This window comes from Nerophis ophidion, linkage group LG02, assembly GCF_033978795.1.
Source record: "Nerophis ophidion isolate RoL-2023_Sa linkage group LG02, RoL_Noph_v1.0, whole genome shotgun sequence".
Taxonomy (NCBI): Eukaryota; Metazoa; Chordata; class Actinopteri; order Syngnathiformes; family Syngnathidae; genus Nerophis; species Nerophis ophidion.
In genome coordinates this window covers 53,931,485-53,953,892 of record NC_084612.1, presented here as the reverse complement: position 1 = coordinate 53,953,892, position 22,408 = coordinate 53,931,485, and the positions used below count along the sequence as shown (strand labels likewise).

At 44.0% G+C, this 22,408-nt stretch overlaps 1 protein-coding gene across 1 annotated transcript in view; it reads left to right on the top strand.

Moving 5' to 3' along the window:
* LOC133542406 (kinesin heavy chain-like) overlaps positions 1-22,408 on the top strand; it is a 396,917-nt gene that overhangs the window by 205,638 nt on the left and 168,871 nt on the right. Inside the window, exon 14 of the mRNA XM_061886494.1 lies at positions 12,567-12,773. Coding sequence (XP_061742478.1) covers positions 12,567-12,773 — 207 coding nt within the window. The remainder of the gene's footprint in view (positions 1-12,566; positions 12,774-22,408) is intronic.

Below are 22,408 nucleotides of genomic sequence, written 5' to 3'. Positions count from 1 at the left end.
GAGTACTGGAGAGTGCTCCCCCGGGTGATTCCCTTGTCCTACTGGGGGACTTCAACGCTCATGTTGGTAACGACAGTGAAACCTGGAGAGGCGTGATTGGGAAGAATGGTCGCCCGGATCTGAACCCGAGTGGTGTTTTGTTATTGGACTTCTGTGCTCGTCACAGTTTGTCCATTACAAACACCATGTTCAAACATAAGGGTGTCCATATGTGCACTTGGCACCAGGACACCCTAGGCCGCAGTTCCATGATCGACTTTGTAGTTGTGTCATCGGATTTGCGGCCTCATGTTTTGGACACTCGGGTAAAGAGAGGGGCGGAGCTTTCTACCGATCACCACCTGGTGGTGAGTTGGCTGCGATGGTGGGGGAGGATGCCGGACAGACCTGGCAGGCCCAAACGCATTGTGAGGGTTTGCTGGGAACGTCTGGCAGAGTCTCCTGTCAGAGAAAGTTTCAATTCCCACCTCCGGAGGAACTTTGAACATGTCACGAGGGAGGTGCTGGACATTGAGTCCGAGTGGACCATGTTCCGCACCTCTATTGTCGAGGCGGCTGATCGGAGCTGTGGCCGCAAGGTAGTTGGTGCCTGTCGTGGCGGTAATCCTAGAACCCGCTGGTGGACACCAGCGGTGAGGGATGCCGTCAAGCTGAAGAAGGAGTCCTACCGGGTTCTTTTGGCTCATAGGACTCCAGAGGCAGTGGACAGGTACCGACAGGCCAAGCGGTGTGCAGCTTCAGCGGTCGCGGAGGCAAAAACTCGGACATGGGAAGAGTTTGGGGAAGCCATGGAAAATGACTTCCGGATGGCTTCGAAGCGATTCTGGACCACCATCCGCCGCCTCAGGAAGGGGAAGCAGTGCACTGTCAACACCGTGTATGGTGCGGATGGTGTTCTGCTGACCTCAACTGCGGATGTTGTGGATAGGTGGAAGGAATACTTTGAAGACCTCCTCAATCCCACCAACACGTCTTCCTATGAGGAAGCAGTGCCTGGGGAATCTGTGGTGGACTCTCTTATTTCTGGGGCTGAGGTCGCTGAGGTAGTTAAAAAGCTCCTCGGTGGCAAGGCCCCAGGGGTGGATGAGATCCGCCCGGAGTTCCTTAAGGCTCTGGATGCTGTGGGGCTGTCTTGGTTGACAAGACTCTGCAGCATCGCGTGGACATCGGGGGCGGTACCTCTGGATTGGCAGACCGGGGTGGTGGTTCCTCTCTTTAAGAAGGGGGACCGGAGGGTGTGTTCCAACTATCGTGGGATCACACTCCTCAGCCTTCCCGGTAAGGTTTATTCAGGTGTACTGGAGAGGAGGCTACGCCGGATAGTTGAACCTCGGATTCAGGAGGAACAGTGTGGTATTCGTCCTGGTCGTGGAACTGTGGACCAGCTCTATACTCTCGGCAGGGTTCTTGAGGGTGCATGGGAGTTTGCCCAACCAGTCTACTTGTGCTTTGTGGACTTGGAGAAGGCATTCGACCGTGTCCCTCGGGAAGTCCTGTGGGGAGTGCTCAGAAAGTTTGGGGTATCGGACTGTCTTATTATGGCAGTCCGATCCCTGTACGATCAGTGTCAGAGCTTGGTCCGCATTGCTGGCAGTAAGTCGGACACGTTTCCAGTGAGGGTTGGACTCCGCCAAGGTTGCCCTTTGTCACCGATTCTGTTCATAACTTTTATGGACAGAATTTCTAGGCGCAGTCAAGGCATTGAGGGGTTCCGGTTTGGTGGCCGCGGGATTAGGTCTCTGCTTTTTGCAGATGATGTGGTCCTGTTTGCTTCATCTGGCCGGGATCTTCAGCTCTCACTAGATCGGTTCGCAGCCGAGTGTGAAGCGGCCGGAATGAGAATCAGCACCTCCAAATCCGAGTCCATGGTTCTCTCCCGGAAAAGGGTGGAGTGCCATCTCCAGGTTGGGGAGGAGACCCTGCCCCAAGTGGAGGAGTTCAAGTACCTAGGAGTCTTGTTCACGAGTGGGGGAAGAGTGGATCGTGAGATCGACAGGCGGATCGGTGCGGCGTCTTCAGTAATGCGGACGTTGTACCGATCTGTTGTGGTGAAGAAGGAGCTGAGCCGGAAGGCAAAGCTCTCAATTTACCGGTCGATCTACGTTCCCATCCTCACCTATGGTCATGAGCTTTGGGTCATGACCGAAAGGATAAGATCACGGGTACAAGCGGCCGAAATGAGTTTCCTCCGCCGTGTGGCGGGGCTCTCCCTTAGAGATAGGGTGAGAAGCTCTGTCATCCGGGAGGAACTCAAAGTAAAGCCGCTGCTCCTCCACATCGAGAGGAGCCAGATGAGGTGGTTCGGGCATCTGGTCAGGATGCCACCCGAATGCCTCCCGAGGGTGGTGTTTAGGGCACGTCCAACCGGTAGGAGGCCTCGGGGAAGACCCAGGACACGTTGGGAAGACTATGTCTCCCGGCTGGCCTGGGAACGCCTCGGGATCCCCCGGGAAGAGCTAGACGAAGTGGCTGGGGAGAGGGAAGTCTGGGCTTCCCTGCTTAGGCTGCTGCCCCCGCGACCCGACCTCGGATAAGCGGAAGAAGATGGATGGATGGATGGATGGATGGATGGATATATATATATATATATATATATATATATATATATATATATATATATATATATATATATATATATATATATATATATATATATATATATATATATAAGAAGAAAAATTAAATATTATTTTTGTGTGATTTTTTTTCTGCCCAGGCAAAGACATAAAACTGCTTAAAATGCATCTCTGATTTAAGCTTTACGCAAACAAGCAGTGAACTAGAGCCAGACTCTTCAGACAGATTTTCCATTGATTAAAGTGAGCCTATGCAGGCTGCAAGAAAACGACTGTTTTCACATTCAGATATCCTCTGCTGAATAATTCTGAGATGACACCTGCCTTGCAGTGTATGTTTGGATTGTGTTGCCAATGTTTGCTATATTGTATAATAGATGACGCTTATATCCATCCATCCATCCATTTTCTACCGCTTATTCCCTTTCGGGGTCGCGGGGGGCGCTGGCGCCTATCTCAGCTACAATCGGGCGGAAGGCAGGGTACACCCTGGACAAGTCGCCACCTCATCGCAGGGCCAACACAGATAGACAGACAACATTCACACTCACATTCACACACTAGGGCCAATTTAGTGTTGCCAATCAACCTATCCCCAGGTGCATGTCTTTGGAGGTGGGAGGAAGCCGGAGTACCCGGAGGGAACCCACGCATTCACGGGGAGAACATGCAAACTCCACACAGAAAGATCCCGAGCCTGGATTTGAACCCAGGACTGCAGGACCTTCGTATTGTGAGGCAGACGCACTAACCCCTCTGCCACCGTGAAGCCATGACGCTTATAATGATAAATAATTGACTCACACCACTGACAAATGGGCTTCAATTACAGCTATGGTTCATCTGATCAGGTGTAAAAGCCATCATCCCAAACTTTAGTGGCATGGTTGCACATGCTTGAGGTTGGCATGACCCCAGGATGTAGAGAGACAGCAGGCGAAGAGCAGATCAGAACGTCATTTAATTAAGTACCAGGCAGAAGACAATAATACAGGTCTTGCAAACAGCAACGTTTATCTACCAGAGGCAGTCGACTCTGGTAGATAAACCTTCCTGATTGGCGATCAGGGGAAGATGCGCCTCCTGAATGCCAACCTAGAACAGGTGAGAATAATAGTGCTCAGAAGAAGGGGTAAAGTCACTGAAGAACAACCTAAACTAGGAAGACTTTTTTTTTAAACTTGGGACTTCCCGCGGGCCTTAATTTGGGGACCCCTGTTCTCGAAGCTTTTTGTGAAAACCAAGCTAGTAGAATACATATTCAGTTAAGTAAGTTAAAGTCAAAGTAGCAATGATTGTCACACACACTAGGTGTGGTGAAATTTGTCCTCTGCAATAAGACCCATCCCCTTGAAGACCCCCTGGGAGTTGAGGGGGGCAGTGAGCAGCAGCATTGGCCGCGCCCAGGAAATCATTTTGTGATTTAACTCCCCAATTCCAACCCTCGATGCTGAGTTGCAAGCAGGGATGTAATGGCTCATTTTTATAGTCTTTGGTATGAATTCACAACCTACCGATCTCAGGGCGGGACACTCTAACCACAAGGCCACTGAGCAGGTTCAACCAGGCAGAACACATTTTGGTTTTGGAATATTTTAGTTTCATCATACTAAGTTACTAAATCTGCCTGATCAGGTCCTTACCCAATGCATATGGTTCTTTCTAGCACACCCAGTGGTCAAAGCAAACTGCACAACAGTGCGCACCAGGGCTCTCATGTAACAAGTTTGCATAGTCACAAAAACCTGCCATGCACCCTTTTGGTTGAGATACAGTACATCAAGACTGACGTTAGCACGAAGTGTGCGCTGCTTCAAGCCAACTCCATAGCCGCCATACGTACATTTCTGCAGGCTGTGGATACTTTAGCAACACACACAGCTGATGTTGGGTGACAGTTCACGTAAAAAAGTGATAACTGGGTTTCCGGAGTTGGGAGGGACACACACTCTGGTGAGGGAGGAAGGGGACAGCTGCAGCGACTATCTTTTCAAACGCTCGTCTTTTTTGGCGATGTTCAGCGTTCTATTTCTTCACTCATAACCTGACGCTTGACCATTGTTCATTTTATTTTTTTTTAGCGTCTTCCTCTCAGGGAATGAAACACACTGGTCAATCCCAATTTTTTTTTGAATGACATATATGTTGAGTAAAAAGACCCCAGAGACAGAATGGTACTTGGCCAAGTTTTACTAAAGCTTTAGGAGACCAGCCCTTACAACACCACAATAGCATCAGAAAGAAGAGGTCTAAATTCAAACAAAAGTCAGCTTATATAGAGTGAAAACAGCCCCTCCCGCCTTGAAAGACCTACAACTGCTACTTCAAAACAGATAAGGAACTGACCAAAACAGCTCTGTGAGCCGACCAACAGGAGCCCTTAAGACAAAACAAAGAGTTTACTAGCGGACATAAGATAAAAGCAGGGAGGTCACGAGAAGACATGATACATGGGAAAATACTAACTGCTTTAAACATGACTATAGAGAATGAAAAACACTTAAAAATATATAATTCTCACAGTTTTTAATTTTATGTGCATTTTTATAAGGGGGCTTGCCTAGCAACGCAGACATCTGGGGTCGATTCTAAGTTGATTGCGATCAAATCAAATCAAATCAACTTTATTTATAAAGCACATTTAAAATGGGCAGGTTAAAAGATAATACGAGGACCGAGCAAACAACGCAACACAAACAGAACATGATAAAAAATAAATAAAACATAAAAACAGGTTCACAACAGGTGTATAATGGGGCACCATTGTAGGATGGATATCACTCCGTGTTAAAAGCCAAGGAGTAAAAGTATATTTTTAAGAGAGATTTTTAAAACAGGAAGCGAGGAGGCTTGTCTAACACTCAGGAGTAGGTCGTTCATGTAACAGACTCCTCAAAGATGGACGCTTTTGACCTTCCTTTTTGCCAACAACACCTGGGGTCGAAGTTTAGATCGGCCTCAGTCAATAAAAAACGTTTCACCATCTCTCCTAAGTTAGTTGGGTATACATGCACACACGGCCCCCCACCCTCGAATCACCGCCTAATTCCTCTGGGGCTGTGGATAGCTGAGCAGCGCTATATAGCGGCAGTGGGTCACCTCAAACCCACCCATCCATCTGTTGCAAGTTGGTGTGATTTATTTACTATGTTTGTGTGCCATGCTATGTGAGTTTTTTTCCTTGGATTCAGTTTGGACCCCTCCTGAGGGTCTAGCCTTGGACTGATATTTTTTTTACTTCCCTCCCTCTCCCAATGTCGCCATTTTCTCACCTTTTTATGGAGCGCTGCAAGTGGCTGATCCGTTGGCGGTCTCGTCTTATCCCCCCCCTATAACGTATGTCTGCTCTTAGCGGGACTGTGCCAGAAATGAAATTGTAGTTCTTATGTGTATTGTACATGTTGGAATGGACAAATAAAGGATTGTCAATGTCAAATGTGCCTGGATTTGTTCCATCCATCCATCCATCCATCCATCTTCTTCTGCTTATCCGAGGTCGGGTCGCGTGGGTAGCAGCCTAAGCAGGGATGCCCAGACTTCCCTCTCCCCAGCCACTTTGTCCAGCTCTTCGCTGGGGATCCCGAGGCATTCCCAGGCCAGCCGGGAGACATTGTCTTCCCAACGTGTCCTGGGTCTTCCCCGTGACCTCCTACCGGTCAGAAACACCTCCCTAGGCTGGCGTTTGGGTGGCATCCTGACCAGATGCCCGAACCACCTTATCTGGCTCTTCTCGATGTGGAGGAGCAGCGGCTTTACTTTGAGCTCTTCCCGGATGGCAGAGCTTCTCACCCTATCTCAAAGGGAGAACCCCGCCACCCGGCAAAATAAATTAATTTCGGCCGCATGTACCCGTGATCTTGTCCTTTTGGTCATAACCGAAAGCTCATGACCATAGGTGAAGATGGGAACGTGGATCAACCGGTAAATTGAAAGCTTGGTGATCTTCAGCTCTCACTAGATCGGTTCGCAGCCGAGTGTGAAGCGGCCGGAATGAGAATCAGCACCTCCAAATCCGAGTCCATGGTTCTCTCCCGGAAAAGGGTGGAGTGCCATCTCCAGGTTGGGGAGGAGACCCTGCCCCAAGTGGAGGAGTTCAAGTACCTAGGAGTCTTGTTCACGAGTGGGGGAAGAGTGGATCGTGAGATCGACAGGCGGATCGGTGCGGCGTCTTCAGTAATGCGGACGTTGTACCGATCTGTTGTGGTGAAGAAGGAGCTGAGCCGGAAGGCAAAGCTCTCAATTTACCGGTCGATCTACGTTCCCATCCTCACCTATGGTCATGAGCTTTGGGTCATGACCGAAAGGATAAGATCACGGGTACAAGCGGCCGAAATGAGTTTCCTCCGCCGTGTGGCGGGGCTCTCCCTTAGAGATAGGGTGAGAAGCTCTGTCATCCGGGAGGAACTCAAAGTAAAGCCGCTGCTCCTCCACATCGAGAGGAGCCAGATGAGGTGGTTCGGGCATCTGGTCAGGATGCCACCCGAATGCCTCCCGAGGGTGGTGTTTAGGGCACGTCCAACCGGTAGGAGGCCTCGGGGAAGACCCAGGACACGTTGGGAAGACTATGTCTCCCGGCTGGCCTGGGAACGCCTCGGGATCCCCCGGGAAGAGCTAGACGAAGTGGCTGGGGAGAGGGAAGTCTGGGCTTCCCTGCTTAGGCTGCTGCCCCCGCGACCCGACCTCGGATAAGCGGAAGAAGATGGATGGATGGATGGATGGATGGATATATATATATATATATATATATATATATATATATATATATATATATATATATATATATATATATATATATATATATATATATATATATATATATATAAGAAGAAAAATTAAATATTATTTTTGTGTGATTTTTTTTCTGCCCAGGCAAAGACATAAAACTGCTTAAAATGCATCTCTGATTTAAGCTTTACGCAAACAAGCAGTGAACTAGAGCCAGACTCTTCAGACAGATTTTCCATTGATTAAAGTGAGCCTATGCAGGCTGCAAGAAAACGACTGTTTTCACATTCAGATATCCTCTGCTGAATAATTCTGAGATGACACCTGCCTTGCAGTGTATGTTTGGATTGTGTTGCCAATGTTTGCTATATTGTATAATAGATGACGCTTATATCCATCCATCCATCCATTTTCTACCGCTTATTCCCTTTCGGGGTCGCGGGGGGCGCTGGCGCCTATCTCAGCTACAATCGGGCGGAAGGCAGGGTACACCCTGGACAAGTCGCCACCTCATCGCAGGGCCAACACAGATAGACAGACAACATTCACACTCACATTCACACACTAGGGCCAATTTAGTGTTGCCAATCAACCTATCCCCAGGTGCATGTCTTTGGAGGTGGGAGGAAGCCGGAGTACCCGGAGGGAACCCACGCATTCACGGGGAGAACATGCAAACTCCACACAGAAAGATCCCGAGCCTGGATTTGAACCCAGGACTGCAGGACCTTCGTATTGTGAGGCAGACGCACTAACCCCTCTGCCACCGTGAAGCCATGACGCTTATAATGATAAATAATTGACTCACACCACTGACAAATGGGCTTCAATTACAGCTATGGTTCATCTGATCAGGTGTAAAAGCCATCATCCCAAACTTTAGTGGCATGGTTGCACATGCTTGAGGTTGGCATGACCCCAGGATGTAGAGAGACAGCAGGCGAAGAGCAGATCAGAACGTCATTTAATTAAGTACCAGGCAGAAGACAATAATACAGGTCTTGCAAACAGCAACGTTTATCTACCAGAGGCAGTCGACTCTGGTAGATAAACCTTCCTGATTGGCGATCAGGGGAAGATGCGCCTCCTGAATGCCAACCTAGAACAGGTGAGAATAATAGTGCTCAGAAGAAGGGGTAAAGTCACTGAAGAACAAACTAAACTAGGAAGACTTTTTTTTTAAACTTGGGACTTCCCGCGGGCCTTAATTTGGGGACCCCTGTTCTCGAAGCTTTTTGTGAAAACCAAGCTAGTAGAATACATATTCAGTTAAGTAAGTTAAAGTCAAAGTAGCAATGATTGTCACACACACTAGGTGTGGTGAAATTTGTCCTCTGCAATAAGACCCATCCCCTTGAAGACCCCCTGGGAGTTGAGGGGGGCAGTGAGCAGCAGCATTGGCCGCGCCCAGGAAATCATTTTGTGATTTAACTCCCCAATTCCAACCCTCGATGCTGAGTTGCAAGCAGGGATGTAATGGCTCATTTTTATAGTCTTTGGTATGAATTCACAACCTACCGATCTCAGGGCGGGACACTCTAACCACAAGGCCACTGAGCAGGTTCAACCAGGCAGAACACATTTTGGTTTTGGAATATTTTAGTTTCATCATACTAAGTTACTAAATCTGCCTGATCAGGTCCTTACCCAATGCATATGGTTCTTTCTAGCACACCCAGTGGTCAAAGCAAACTGCACAACAGTGCGCACCAGGGCTCTCATGTAACAAGTTTGCATAGTCACAAAAACCTGCCATGCACCCTTTTGGTTGAGATACAGTACATCAAGACTGACGTTAGCACGAAGTGTGCGCTGCTTCAAGCCAACTCCATAGCCGCCATACGTACATTTCTGCAGGCTGTGGATACTTTAGCAACACACACAGCTGATGTTGGGTGACAGTTCACGTAAAAAAGTGATAACTGGGTTTCCGGAGTTGGGAGGGACACACACTCTGGTGAGGGAGGAAGGGGACAGCTGCAGCGACTATCTTTTCAAACGCTCGTCTTTTTTGGCGATGTTCAGCGTTCTATTTCTTCACTCATAACCTGACGCTTGACCATTGTTCATTTTATTTTTTTTTAGCGTCTTCCTCTCAGGGAATGAAACACACTGGTCAATCCCAATTTTTTTTTGAATGACATATATGTTGAGTAAAAAGACCCCAGAGACAGAATGGTACTTGGCCAAGTTTTACTAAAGCTTTAGGAGACCAGCCCTTACAACACCACAATAGCATCAGAAAGAAGAGGTCTAAATTCAAACAAAAGTCAGCTTATATAGAGTGAAAACAGCCCCTCCCGCCTTGAAAGACCTACAACTGCTACTTCAAAACAGATAAGGAACTGACCAAAACAGCTCTGTGAGCCGACCAACAGGAGCCCTTAAGACAAAACAAAGAGTTTACTAGCGGACATAAGATAAAAGCAGGGAGGTCACGAGAAGACATGATACATGGGAAAATACTAACTGCTTTAAACATGACTATAGAGAATGAAAAACACTTAAAAATATATAATTCTCACAGTTTTTAATTTTATGTGCATTTTTATAAGGGGGCTTGCCTAGCAACGCAGACATCTGGGGTCGATTCTAAGTTGATTGCGATCAAATCAAATCAAATCAACTTTATTTATAAAGCACATTTAAAATGGGCAGGTTAAAAGATAATACGAGGACCGAGCAAACAACGCAACACAAACAGAACATGATAAAAAATAAATAAAACATAAAAACAGGTTCACAACAGGTGTATAATGGGGCACCATTGTAGGATGGATATCACTCCGTGTTAAAAGCCAAGGAGTAAAAGTATATTTTTAAGAGAGATTTTTAAAACAGGAAGCGAGGAGGCTTGTCTAACACTCAGGAGTAGGTCGTTCATGTAACAGACTCCTCAAAGATGGACGCTTTTGACCTTCCTTTTTGCCAACAACACCTGGGGTCGAAGTTTAGATCGGCCTCAGTCAATAAAAAACGTTTCACCATCTCTCCTAAGTTAGTTGGGTATACATGCACACACGGCCCCCCACCCTCGAATCACCGCCTAATTCCTCTGGGGCTGTGGATAGCTGAGCAGCGCTATATAGCGGCAGTGGGTCACCTCAAACCCACCCATCCATCTGTTGCAAGTTGGTGTGATTTATTTACTATGTTTGTGTGCCATGCTATGTGAGTTTTTTTCCTTGGATTCAGTTTGGACCCCTCCTGAGGGTCTAGCCTTGGACTGATATTTTTTTTACTTCCCTCCCTCTCCCAATGTCGCCATTTTCTCACCTTTTTATGGAGCGCTGCAAGTGGCTGATCCGTTGGCGGTCTCGTCTTATCCCCCCCCTATAACGTATGTCTGCTCTTAGCGGGACTGTGCCAGAAATGAAATTGTAGTTCTTATGTGTATTGTACATGTTGGAATGGACAAATAAAGGATTGTCAATGTCAAATGTGCCTGGATTTGTTCCATCCATCCATCCATCCATCCATCTTCTTCTGCTTATCCGAGGTCGGGTCGCGTGGGTAGCAGCCTAAGCAGGGATGCCCAGACTTCCCTCTCCCCAGCCACTTTGTCCAGCTCTTCGCTGGGGATCCCGAGGCATTCCCAGGCCAGCCGGGAGACATTGTCTTCCCAACGTGTCCTGGGTCTTCCCCGTGACCTCCTACCGGTCAGAAACACCTCCCTAGGCTGGCGTTTGGGTGGCATCCTGACCAGATGCCCGAACCACCTTATCTGGCTCTTCTCGATGTGGAGGAGCAGCGGCTTTACTTTGAGCTCTTCCCGGATGGCAGAGCTTCTCACCCTATCTCAAAGGGAGAACCCCGCCACCCGGCAAAATAAATTAATTTCGGCCGCATGTACCCGTGATCTTGTCCTTTTGGTCATAACCGAAAGCTCATGACCATAGGTGAAGATGGGAACGTGGATCAACCGGTAAATTGAAAGCTTTGCCTTTCGGCTCACCTCTTTCTTCACCACAATGGATCAATACAGCGTCCGCATTACTGAAGACGCCGCCGCGATCCGCCTGTCGATCTCACCATCCACTCTTCCCTCACTTGTGAACAAGACTCCAAGTTACTTGAACTCCTCCACTTGGGGCAGGGTCTCCTCCCCAACCCGAAGATTGGCACTCCACCCTTTTCTGGGCGAGAACCATGGACTCGGACTTGGAAGTTCTGATTTTCATCCCAGTCGCTTCACACTCGGCTGTGAACCGATCCAGTGAGAGCTGAAGATCCTTGCCAGATGAAGCCATCCGGACCACATCATCTGAAGCAGAGACCTAATCCTGCAGCCACCAAACCCAATCCCCTCAATGCCTTGACTGCCTTGAAATTCTGTCCATAAAAGTTATGGACAGAATCGGTGACAAAGGGGAACCTTGGCGGAGTCCAACCCTCACTAGAAACGTGTCCGACTTACAGCCGGCAATGCGGACCAAGCTCTGACACTGACCATACAGCGAGCGGCAAGATTTGTTTCTGTGAACACTTTAAAAGATCAGATTTTTACTTGCGTACGTCATTGTCTGGATTTAAACATGCGTCTGTTTTTGGTAGAAAAGCTATGCAACGCTTGTTACTTGAGGGCCCTGGTCTCTGTTTTATACTTTTGGTCCAAACCACAAATCTGTATGCAGCCTCAATGACATTGACACAGAACAGAGGATGGACCACATCCTTCTGGCAATATTTCGCCTTTGGGGCTAATCTCAGAGTTGTAACGCAGGATTCCTTTGTGAAAGGGAATGCCATATAACCTGGGACTCAAGCACCCTGTTCTGATTAAAGCAAAAGTTATTAAGACTCGCTTTAAACAAGTGTTTTATGATGATGTCACACATGGAATTATCTGACAGCAAGGTTTTGCTTAGTTGTGCAGAAGCGCACACATTTTCAGTTTACAATTAAGTAAATGGATGTCTAATCTACTGTACGGGTCTGATGTGGCAGTTTTATTTAACCTTTCTGTGAAAGAGCCTACGGATAACTTGAAATGTATGGTTTTCGTAGACCACCACAATCTCTCCTCCATTGTGAATTTAGCTCAAATAGTGGCCTTAACTCCAACAGACAGCTGCTTTACAACCTTATGGTTCGAAAATCCTATACTATTGTTCACACTGGGCTAATTCCATTGCTAACCAAAACAGCAGCACTGACAGTTTCTCCGAGAAATCAAAATGTGTATCCTTACTGCCATCCACTTGTTCATTTCTACTATTGTGTTCCAGTCAAAATATATCAAAATATATCTCTGTTTTGCCATAGTTCCTGGCATCTTCCAAGGGCGATGGCGAGCGGGTGCAGTCGGAGCTCGGCAGGCTGCAGTCGGAGAACGAGTGCGTCAAGACGGAGGTGAAGGAGGTGCTCCAGGCCCTGGAGGAGCTGGCGGTCAACTACGACCAGAAGAGCCTTGAGGTGGAAGAGAAGAGCATGCAGAACAAGCTGTTGGCTGAGGAGCTGGCCAAGAAAATGGTGGGCGAAATACTTTATATTGTTGAGTGAAACCGACACAATGTTCTGTGGTAAATGTACCCTATTATATAGAGTGTATTTTTCAAAGACTTTTGAATGAGTCTTAGAGGGCCCACAGATCAGAGGTGGTCCTCGCTAGATTTACGCTTGTGTGACCTATCCCTTGGCGCAATAACCCTCCACAAGAGAGAGGGGGGCAGAGGAGAAAAGAAAAGAAACAGCAGATCAACTGGTCTAAAAGGTGTGTCTATTTAAAGGCTAGAGTATACAAATGAGTTTTAAGATAGGACTTAAATGCTTCTACTGAGGTAGCATCTCGAACTGTTACCGGGAGGGCATTCCAAAGTACTGGAGCCCGAATAGATAACTGATGCACACATGCGTGGCTTATCCTGGGTCCCGACTTTGAACAGCTAGCGAATTGTCCGTGGTCGTCTGTGGGGGGCAGCACAGAAAAAAGACGGCAGATCAACTGGTCTAAAAGTAGGTCTATTTAAAGATGGGACGTAAATGCTTCTACTGAGGAAGCATCTCTTACTGTTACTTGGAGGGCATTACAAAGTACTGGAGCCCCAATAGAAAACTATATAGCCTGCAGATTTTTGGGTGCTCTGGGAATCACTCAGCCGGAGTTCCTTGAATGCAGATTTCTTGCCAGGACATATGGAACAATACAATCAGCAAGATAGGATCCAATGGATCCACGATTCAAGAAGGGTTCAGCTGCAGCCCAGACATTTCTGTCATGACAGAAAAACACACAATGGGGGGTTCCATATAGCGTTTCATCAACCAATTGTGAAGAGTTTTGCAAGGCTTAGCAGATATTATGTAATTTTTTCCTTCCATATTGGCAATTTTACGTCGTGGTATGTTTTCTGGAGAAAACTTTTAATGAAAGATTGCCAGTAAGCAGGCAATTGTTTATTTTTTGTTTTGTCATATTTTGTACGCATGTGGGTTCATACAGACTTCAAGGGGTGTTCTACCAGGCAAATCTTTATTTGCTCAACATCAGCTCCGTGCAACACATCCTTTAGCTGCTTCCCCCCTTCCCCCCAGCAGGCACAAGACATTGAAACAACGTTGCAAAATAGTTGTATTTGTAAATTGAGATTACGTTGATCTCCAATGTTGGATCCATGTTGTTGGTTGGGAAATTACCAAATTTTAAAGGTCAAATCAACGTCCCAACCTGACATTGAATAAAAGTTGTCAAAAAGCATGTTGTATCAACGTTGTATTTGTGTTGTAGAATATTGGTTTGGAAATGACCAAAAATTAATGGTCGAATCAACGTCAGAACCAAATACTGATTAAACATTGTCAAAAGGCAACGTTATGTTTGAGTGGCTCAACGTCAGGACCTAATTCAACAAGTTTTCAACTTTGTTTCAATGTCTTGTGCCTACATGGCCGGACTTTAAAATGAAAGTATGACACTTTATAGCAGGAATACACCTCACTTTGTCTTTTTCTAAGTATGGCCTTCCCCTTTTTTCCTCACCCAAACGCTAAGCAACTCTTGACTTGGACTAAGGTTCTTTAGAGGGCTTAGTTAGTTAGTTCTACGTTGGTTCTACGGGACCTGTACAGACTGAATAATTTATTTTAAGAGAGCGTATGTTAGGAAGAAAACGAAAACGGCCACAGTTGGATGACATTGGCTAATACGGGACAGTGACACACAACCTCACAGCACAAGTTGACGTGATAGTAAGGACGCCCCTGCGACCAACGCTCACTTTGCTAACTTGACAAGGAAATGGAGCAGTCTTGAGAAGTGGCAATGTTTTCTTCTCCCCAGGTGAAAACATTACACCCACATTTTAGCAGCCACATAATGCTAGATTAGCCTATTTGCTGAAGGAAAGCTAAATGATCAAACCTATTGCTCCCTCTGTATTTCTGACTGACAAAAAGTTTTATATAGATTAAATAAATGGGTTGTACTTTTATAGCGCTTTTCTACCTTCAAGGTACTCAAAGCGCTTTGACACTATTTCCACATTTACCCATTCACACACACATTCACACACTGATGGAGGGAGCTGCCATGCAAGGCGCTAACCATCACCCATCAGGAGCAAGGGTGAAGTGTCTTGCTCAGGACACAACGGACGTGACGAGGTTGGTACTGGGTGGGGATTGAACCAGGGACCCTCGGGTTGCGCACAGCCACTCTTCCACTGCACCACGCCGACCCAGATTACTTAATATAGATTCTAGGAAGTGGGGGGCAGTGCAGTCAACAGGATTAGTACGGGTGCTTAAAAACCTGGGAAATGCATGGATTTTAAAGGCCTACTGAAACCTACTACTACCGACCACGCAATCTGATAATTTATACATCAATGATGAAATATTAACATTGCAACACATGTCGATACGGTCTTTTTAGTTTACTAAATTGCAATTTTATATTTCCCGCGAGTTTCATGTTGAAAATGTCGCGGAATGATGACGCGTACGCATGACGTCACAGACTGTAAGGAAATATTAGCGCTGCACCAAACACGGCTAAAAGTCGTCTCTGTTCATGGCGTAATTTTTTACACAGTATTTTGGACATCTGTGTTGCTGAATCTTTTGCAATTTGTTCATTTAATAATGGAGACTATAAAGAACAATGCTGTTGGTGGAAAACGGTGGATTGCAGCTGTTTTTAGCACCGAGACACAGCTGGTGTTTCTTTGTTTGTTGTGAAGCTTTAACACAGAGCGGTCAAGCGAACATGTTTTCTCTACGTCAACCAGCATGTTTTTGGATGGGGAAATTGTGATATATATCTTACTGGAGACATCAATGGATTATTTGTTTTTTTAACTTTATTTATTTATTTATTTATTTTTTTCTAGTTCTTCGCTATCAATATCATCAGCCACAAATCTTACATCCTCGCTCAAATTAATGGGGAAATTGTCCTTTTCTCGGTCCGAATAGCTCTTTTTGTTGCAGGCTTCCATTATAAACAATGTGATAATGTGAGGAGCCCTCACACGGGTGACGTCATTGTCTGCGACTTCCGGTACAGGCAAAGCTTTTTTATTAGCGACCAAAAGTTGCGAACTTTATCGTCGATGTTCTCTACTAAATCCTTTCAGCAATAATATGGCAATATCTCAAAATGATCAAGTATGACACATAGAATGGACCTGCTATCCCTGTTTAAATAAGACAATCTCATTTCAGTAGGCCTTTAATGTTGTGTTTTCAAGGTTTGAAAAATGTTTGAATTTTGGGTGAAGTGCTTGGAAATGCTTGGAAATGTTCATCATATTTCTTGGCAGTCTTTCTCAAAAGGCTAATTATAAAATGGAAAAAAATAAAATACCTTCCCTTAAAAATGAAAGCTACACGTTTGATCTGTGGGCTTTGCACGAGCTCTTACATTAGGTTGTTGTCATACCAGAGCCGTATATACTGTAGAGGACAGTGGTGCATCGTTTCATCATGCCGGGAGGTTGTCGTTTCAATGAACATTGGATGGAAAATGAAAAATACAAACTTTGGATAAAACATAGACCAAATCCAGGTGTAGCCTGCTGCAAAGTAGGCAAAAAGAAAATCAAACAATGGTTCAAGGTATTTTTTGCTCCATTATTTTGGTTGTCTACTTAACTTGTCTGACTACCTCAGTTATCGCAAACATGTTACATTTTGTCGTTTTGGTTAATTGCATTAAAATGGTTACATTATTGGACTTGTTTGTACTGTGAAGGTCATGTAATGTGTCATTTGTAACCTTGTTCACAACTTAGAGCTGAGTTAATATGAATGATTTTGTAGTTTTTACACAACATGGTCGTATGCATTTCTTGCTCTATTATTTTGGTTGTCTACTTAACTTGTCTGGCTACCTCAGTGAACGCAAAAAAAGGAAACTTTTGTCTTTTTGTTAATTTCTTATCATAGCCACAGTTATAACGCTAGATGTGCGTAATGAAAGGTGACCGAGGTGTTGGGAAACAAAATAAATATTTTAATTTTATTTTTTATGTGGAATAGTTTTGTTAATAAATGAGTGAAATTGACATTTTGAGGGTGCGAGTATTGATATCACATTATGCAGTTTACAAGCACAAATACGCTGTGAATCAATCCGTAATGTTCCATGTCATTGAGTGCTGTAAGTAAGAAAAAGAACAAGAAAATAAAAAAGCAACACAAATGGAGACGCGTTTGCAAAAACCAATGAACACCATTGAATAGTCACACTGCTTCATTTTCTATGCCCCATTCAGTTAATGATAACTGCTGCTTCAATTTATTGAACCAAAACTCATTCATCGATTCATGGTTCGACCATGAATTGATTAACGTGGACCCCGACTTAAACAAGTTGAAAAACTTATTCAGGTATTACCATTTACTGGTCCATTGTACGGAATATGTACTGTAGTATGTAATCTACTAATAGAAGTTTCAATCAATCAAATAATGTTGGGCTTTGGTTTTAGTAGATTTTCCCTATTTTTCCTACAGACAGCATTTGGTGACCTCAAACAACAAGGCTATGGATTGATTCACATTGGTTTTTGCCTTTTGAAGGCTACTGGAAAAACTGGAAAATTGATCTTGGAGGTCCTTAAAAACTGCTTGAATTCGGCCATGGAAAAGGTGTACAAACCCTGAGTCAAAGGCATGTCCGTGATTAAGAAGTTTTTTTTTTTTTTTTTTTTTTGCCATAACGCCATAAAAACACAGAATTGTATACTCAACCAATTGAGCGCCTATTCCTTTTAAAGTGTAGCAAACAAGTGAGGGAGACAATATGTTTTTCTCCATTTTGTTTCTCATAAACTGGACCTTCTATTTATTTTAGAACATAATTAAAATGTAAATTCAACAAAGAACATCAGTTTTGATAATTGCAGTTGTTAGTATTTAGGCTTTTCTGCCTTCATTCTAACATAATGAGGTTCCTGCTAATGACTTAATTACTAAATTAATGGAGAGAAAAGCTCACAATAGAACTGCTTGCTTGGTCAACTTATGACTACATGAGCTTTAGGCAGCAGTTTCTCTAGGATGCTGATTGAAGTCTCAAGGGTCGTCTGTCAGCAATTATTCATATCAACTCTCCCCGTTCGACTACTTATTCATGCTCTCTCTTGGTTCCTGCAGTGGTGTCCTCGCATTTTTAAGAGGCTGCGTCTGACTCCTGTAAAGGTTGAAATAAATTCTGCTTTGTCACTTTTGTTTGCACATTTTTTAGCTGATTAGATCCAAATACAGTATGTCCATCCAAAGTAACATTGATGTAATTACTTAGACATGCTGTATGTCTCCCTGTACCACTTATTGGGATTCATTTTGATTTGCCTCTTTATTGGGTGAAGATCCATATTAGTAACTCAAGGTGTGGCTCCCATTGAGTCACACTTTGTGATACAACTGCATTCATAACTGGCGGAAGAAATATCACATTGATTACACAATTTGTCTTCACTGCTAACCCCCATGCATATGCAATAGTTATAGTCACCTCCAGTGTTGCTTTGTGTGCAAGTTCGTGAAATTTTAACTTATCTGAACCATATCCAGTGTTGTGGTGTTTCAATGAACTGGAATTAAATATGGACTGGACTCTCACACTATTATGTCAGATCCACTACAGACTGGACTCTCACTATTATGTTAGATCCACTATGGACTGGACTCTACCAATATTTTGCTAGATCCACTATGGACTATGAGGGTCACCAATTTGTAAGCAAATTGTCGAACAGTTTTAGAACAACATTTCTCAACGAGCTATTGCAAGGAATTTAGGGATTTTACCACCTACTGTCCATAAAATCATGAAAAGGTTCAGAGAATCAGGAGAAATCACTCCACGTAAGCGATGATATTACGGACCGTTGGTCCCTCAGGCGGTACTGCAGCAAAAACAGACATCAGTGTGTAAAGGATATCACCACATGGGCTCAGGAACACTTAATAAAACCACTGTCAGTAACTACAGTTGGTTGCTACATCTGTAAGTTCAAGTTAAAACTCTACTATGCAAAGCAAAACATATTCATCAACAACATCAAGGAACGCCGCCGGCTTCGCTGGGCCCGAGCTCATCTAAAATGGACTGATGCAAAGTGGAAAAGTGTTCTGTGGTCTGACCAGTCCACATTTTGAATTATATTTGGAAACTGTGGACGTGGTGTCCTCCCAAACAAAGAGGAAAAAAAAAACATCCGGATTGTTATAGGCGCGAACAGAGGTGGGTAGAGTAGCCAGAAATTGTACTCAAGTAAGAGTACTGTTACTTTAGAGATTTATTAAATGATAAATGATAAATGGGTTGTACTTGTATAGCGCTTTTCTACCTTCAAAGCGCTTTCACACTACTTCCACACTTACCCATTCACACATACATTCACACACTGATGGAGGGAGCTGCCATGCAAGGCGCCAACCAGCACCCATCAGGAGCAAGGGTGAAATGTCTTGCTCAGGACACAACGGGCGTGACGAGGTTGGTACTAGGTGGGATTTGAACCAGGTACCCTCGGGTTGCGCACAGCCACTCCTCCACTGCGCCACGCCGTCCCAACTCCCAACTCCTTACTTTTACTCAAGTAAAAGTAAGCAGTAGTCACCCAAATATTTACTTGAGTAAAAGTACAAAGTATGTTGTGAAAAAACTACTCAAGTACTGAGTAACTGTTGAGTAACCTGATTACGGCAACAAATAATGCACAAAAACATAAACATAGCAATGAGCAAATTCAGAGCCATGAATATCTCTTAAGCAACTAAAACACTAACATATTTTAAATAATAGTACATTAAAATAAATACAATTAAGGCACATTGAGCCACAATAACTTAACAGCACCATAGGCTCAATAGGCATTCATTGATTGATTGATTGATTGATTGAAACCTTTATTAGTAGATTGCACAGTACAGTACATATTCCATACAATTGACCACTAAATGGTAACACCCCAATAAGTTTTTCAACGTTAATCAATTACTTAATAAATGACCAAGTCGAGGTGATATACCTCATATATACATATACATACACACATATCATATATATATATATATATATATATATATATATATATATATATATATATATATATATATATATATACATACATTTATATATACAGTATATAATTTGTATTTATTTATTTTGCCGTTTTTGTTGACATGTTAAAGGTGTTTTAATGAATATACATGCATGTTTAACACAGATTCCTACCTTTCATGAAGACAAAAATATAAGTTGGTGTATTACCTGATTCTGATGACTTGCATTTTAGTGATGATAACGTCCACTTTTTCAAATGGAGGAGAAAAAAAGTTCCTGTTTTCTGTCTAATACCACATGAAAGTCGTTGGTTTTTGGCACCCTTTTTGTCCAGCTTCCATATTCGTTTTTATACACTTTACAAGAAATACATTGGCGGCAAACTCCGTAGCTTGCTAGCTTGTTTGCGCTGGCTTTCGGAGACTCTTATTCTGTTAGCGCAGGCGCAATGGAGCGGCACTTTTATTGCGAAGACAGGAAATGTGCGATCAGTCTTTAGGCTTTTGACGGGAAGTACAGTTGAAATAAAAAGTGTCTTTTTTCCTTTACACTTTAGATTGATTGATTGATTAATTGATACTTTTATTATTATATTGCACAGTACAGTACATATTCCGTACAATTGACCACTAAATGGTAACACCCCAATAAGTTTTTCAACTTGTTTAAGTCGGGTCATGTGACCGCCTGGCTCTGTTTGATTGGTCCAACGTCACCAGTGACTGCATGTGATTGGTGAAACGCTGGCATGCGCGGATCCTAATTTGAAGCTCTCATAAACCAAAACAAACATTAACAGATCGATAAAAAAAAAAGTAGCGAGTAGCGAGCTGAATGTAGATAAATGGAGCGGAATAAAAGTAGTGTTTCTTCTCTATAAATATACTCAGGTAAAAGTAAAAGTATGTTGCATAAAAACTACTCGTAGAAGTACAATTTATCCCAAAAGTTACTCAAGTAAATGTAACGGAGTAAATGTAGCGCGTTACTACCCACCTCTGGGCGCGAAGTTCAAAAGCCAGCATCTGTGAAGGTAAGGGGGTGTATTAGTGCCCAAGGCATGGGTAACTTACACATCTGTGAAGGCACCTTTAATGCTGAATGGTCCATATAGGTTTTGGAGCAACATATGTTGTCACCCAAGCAACGTTATCATGGACGCCCCTGCTTATATTAGGAAGACAATGCCAAACCATGTGTTACAACAGCGTGGTTTCGTAGTAAAAGAGTGTGGGTACTTTCCTGGCCCGCCTGCAGTCCAGACCTGTCTCCCATCGAAAATGTGTGGCGCATTATGAAGAGTAAAACACGACAGCGGAGACCCCGGACTGTTGAACGACTGAAACTCTACATAAAACAAGAATGGGAAATAATTCCCCTTTCAAAGCTTCAACAATTAGTTTCCTCAGCTCCTTTAACGTTTATTGAGTGTTGTTAAAAGAAAAGATGATGTAACACAGTGGTGAACATGCCCTTTCCCAACTACTTTGTCACGTGTTGCAGCCATGAAATTCTAAGTTAATTATTATTTGCAAAAAAAAAATAAAGTTTATGAGTTTGAACATCAAACATCTTGTCTTTGTAGTGCATTCAACTGAATATGAGTTGGAAAGGATTTGCAAATCATTGTATTCTGTTCATATTTACATCTAACACAATTTTCCAATTCATATGGAAACGGGTTTGTAATTGTGTGGCGCCTTAATCAAATGATGCCTACAAACCGTGACATAAAGCATCTTTAACACTTTGATTCAACCCAGTGCAGTCTCTCATAGTCGCCGGGAGCGCGGTGTAGCCTTTAATTGTGGCCTATAAAGGTTTAAAGTAGGATGCACTAAATTAGTGTTTACTCCAGTTTAGTCCAATGTAGGGTTGTACGTTATACCGGTGAGGTGAAGTGAATTATATTTATATAGCGCTTTTTCTCTAGTGACTCAAAGCGCTTTACATGGTGAAACCCAATATCTAATTTTTACATTTAAATCAGTGTGGGTGGCACTGGGAGCAGGTGGGTAAAGTGTCTTGCCCAAGGTCACAACGGCAGTGACTAGGATGGCTGAAGCGGGGATCGAACCTGCAACTCTCAAGTTGCTGGCACGGCCACTCTACCAACCGAGCTATACCGGTACTGGTATAGTATCACGGTACTAATTAATCAAAAACGGTACTATACTCTGTTTGAAAAGCACCGGTCCCCGGGCATGACGGCGCGTTGTCACGTCGGGACATTACTGGTTTTACGAGCAGAGGAGCGTGTTGAGCAGCGCACACACAGAGTACTTACAAGCAGACACATTCTGTAGACAGAAAAGGGAGAACGGACGCATTTTGGTGTAAAAAGTAAAGATAAAGTTGAAGTTATAACACTGAAACACCCTCAGGAAGAGGTGCGTTAAGACATGGTTAACTAGCTAGTGGCAAATGTCCATCCGTAGTGTTTTAGCTACTTCTAAATCACTACTCCTGGTCTCCATGGCGACAAATAAAGAATGTTTCTTACATGTAGTATTATCACTGGAGGATGAGGAATAGCTAAACATGCTTCACTACACATCTTAGCAGGATACAATAGCTAACCACTAACAGC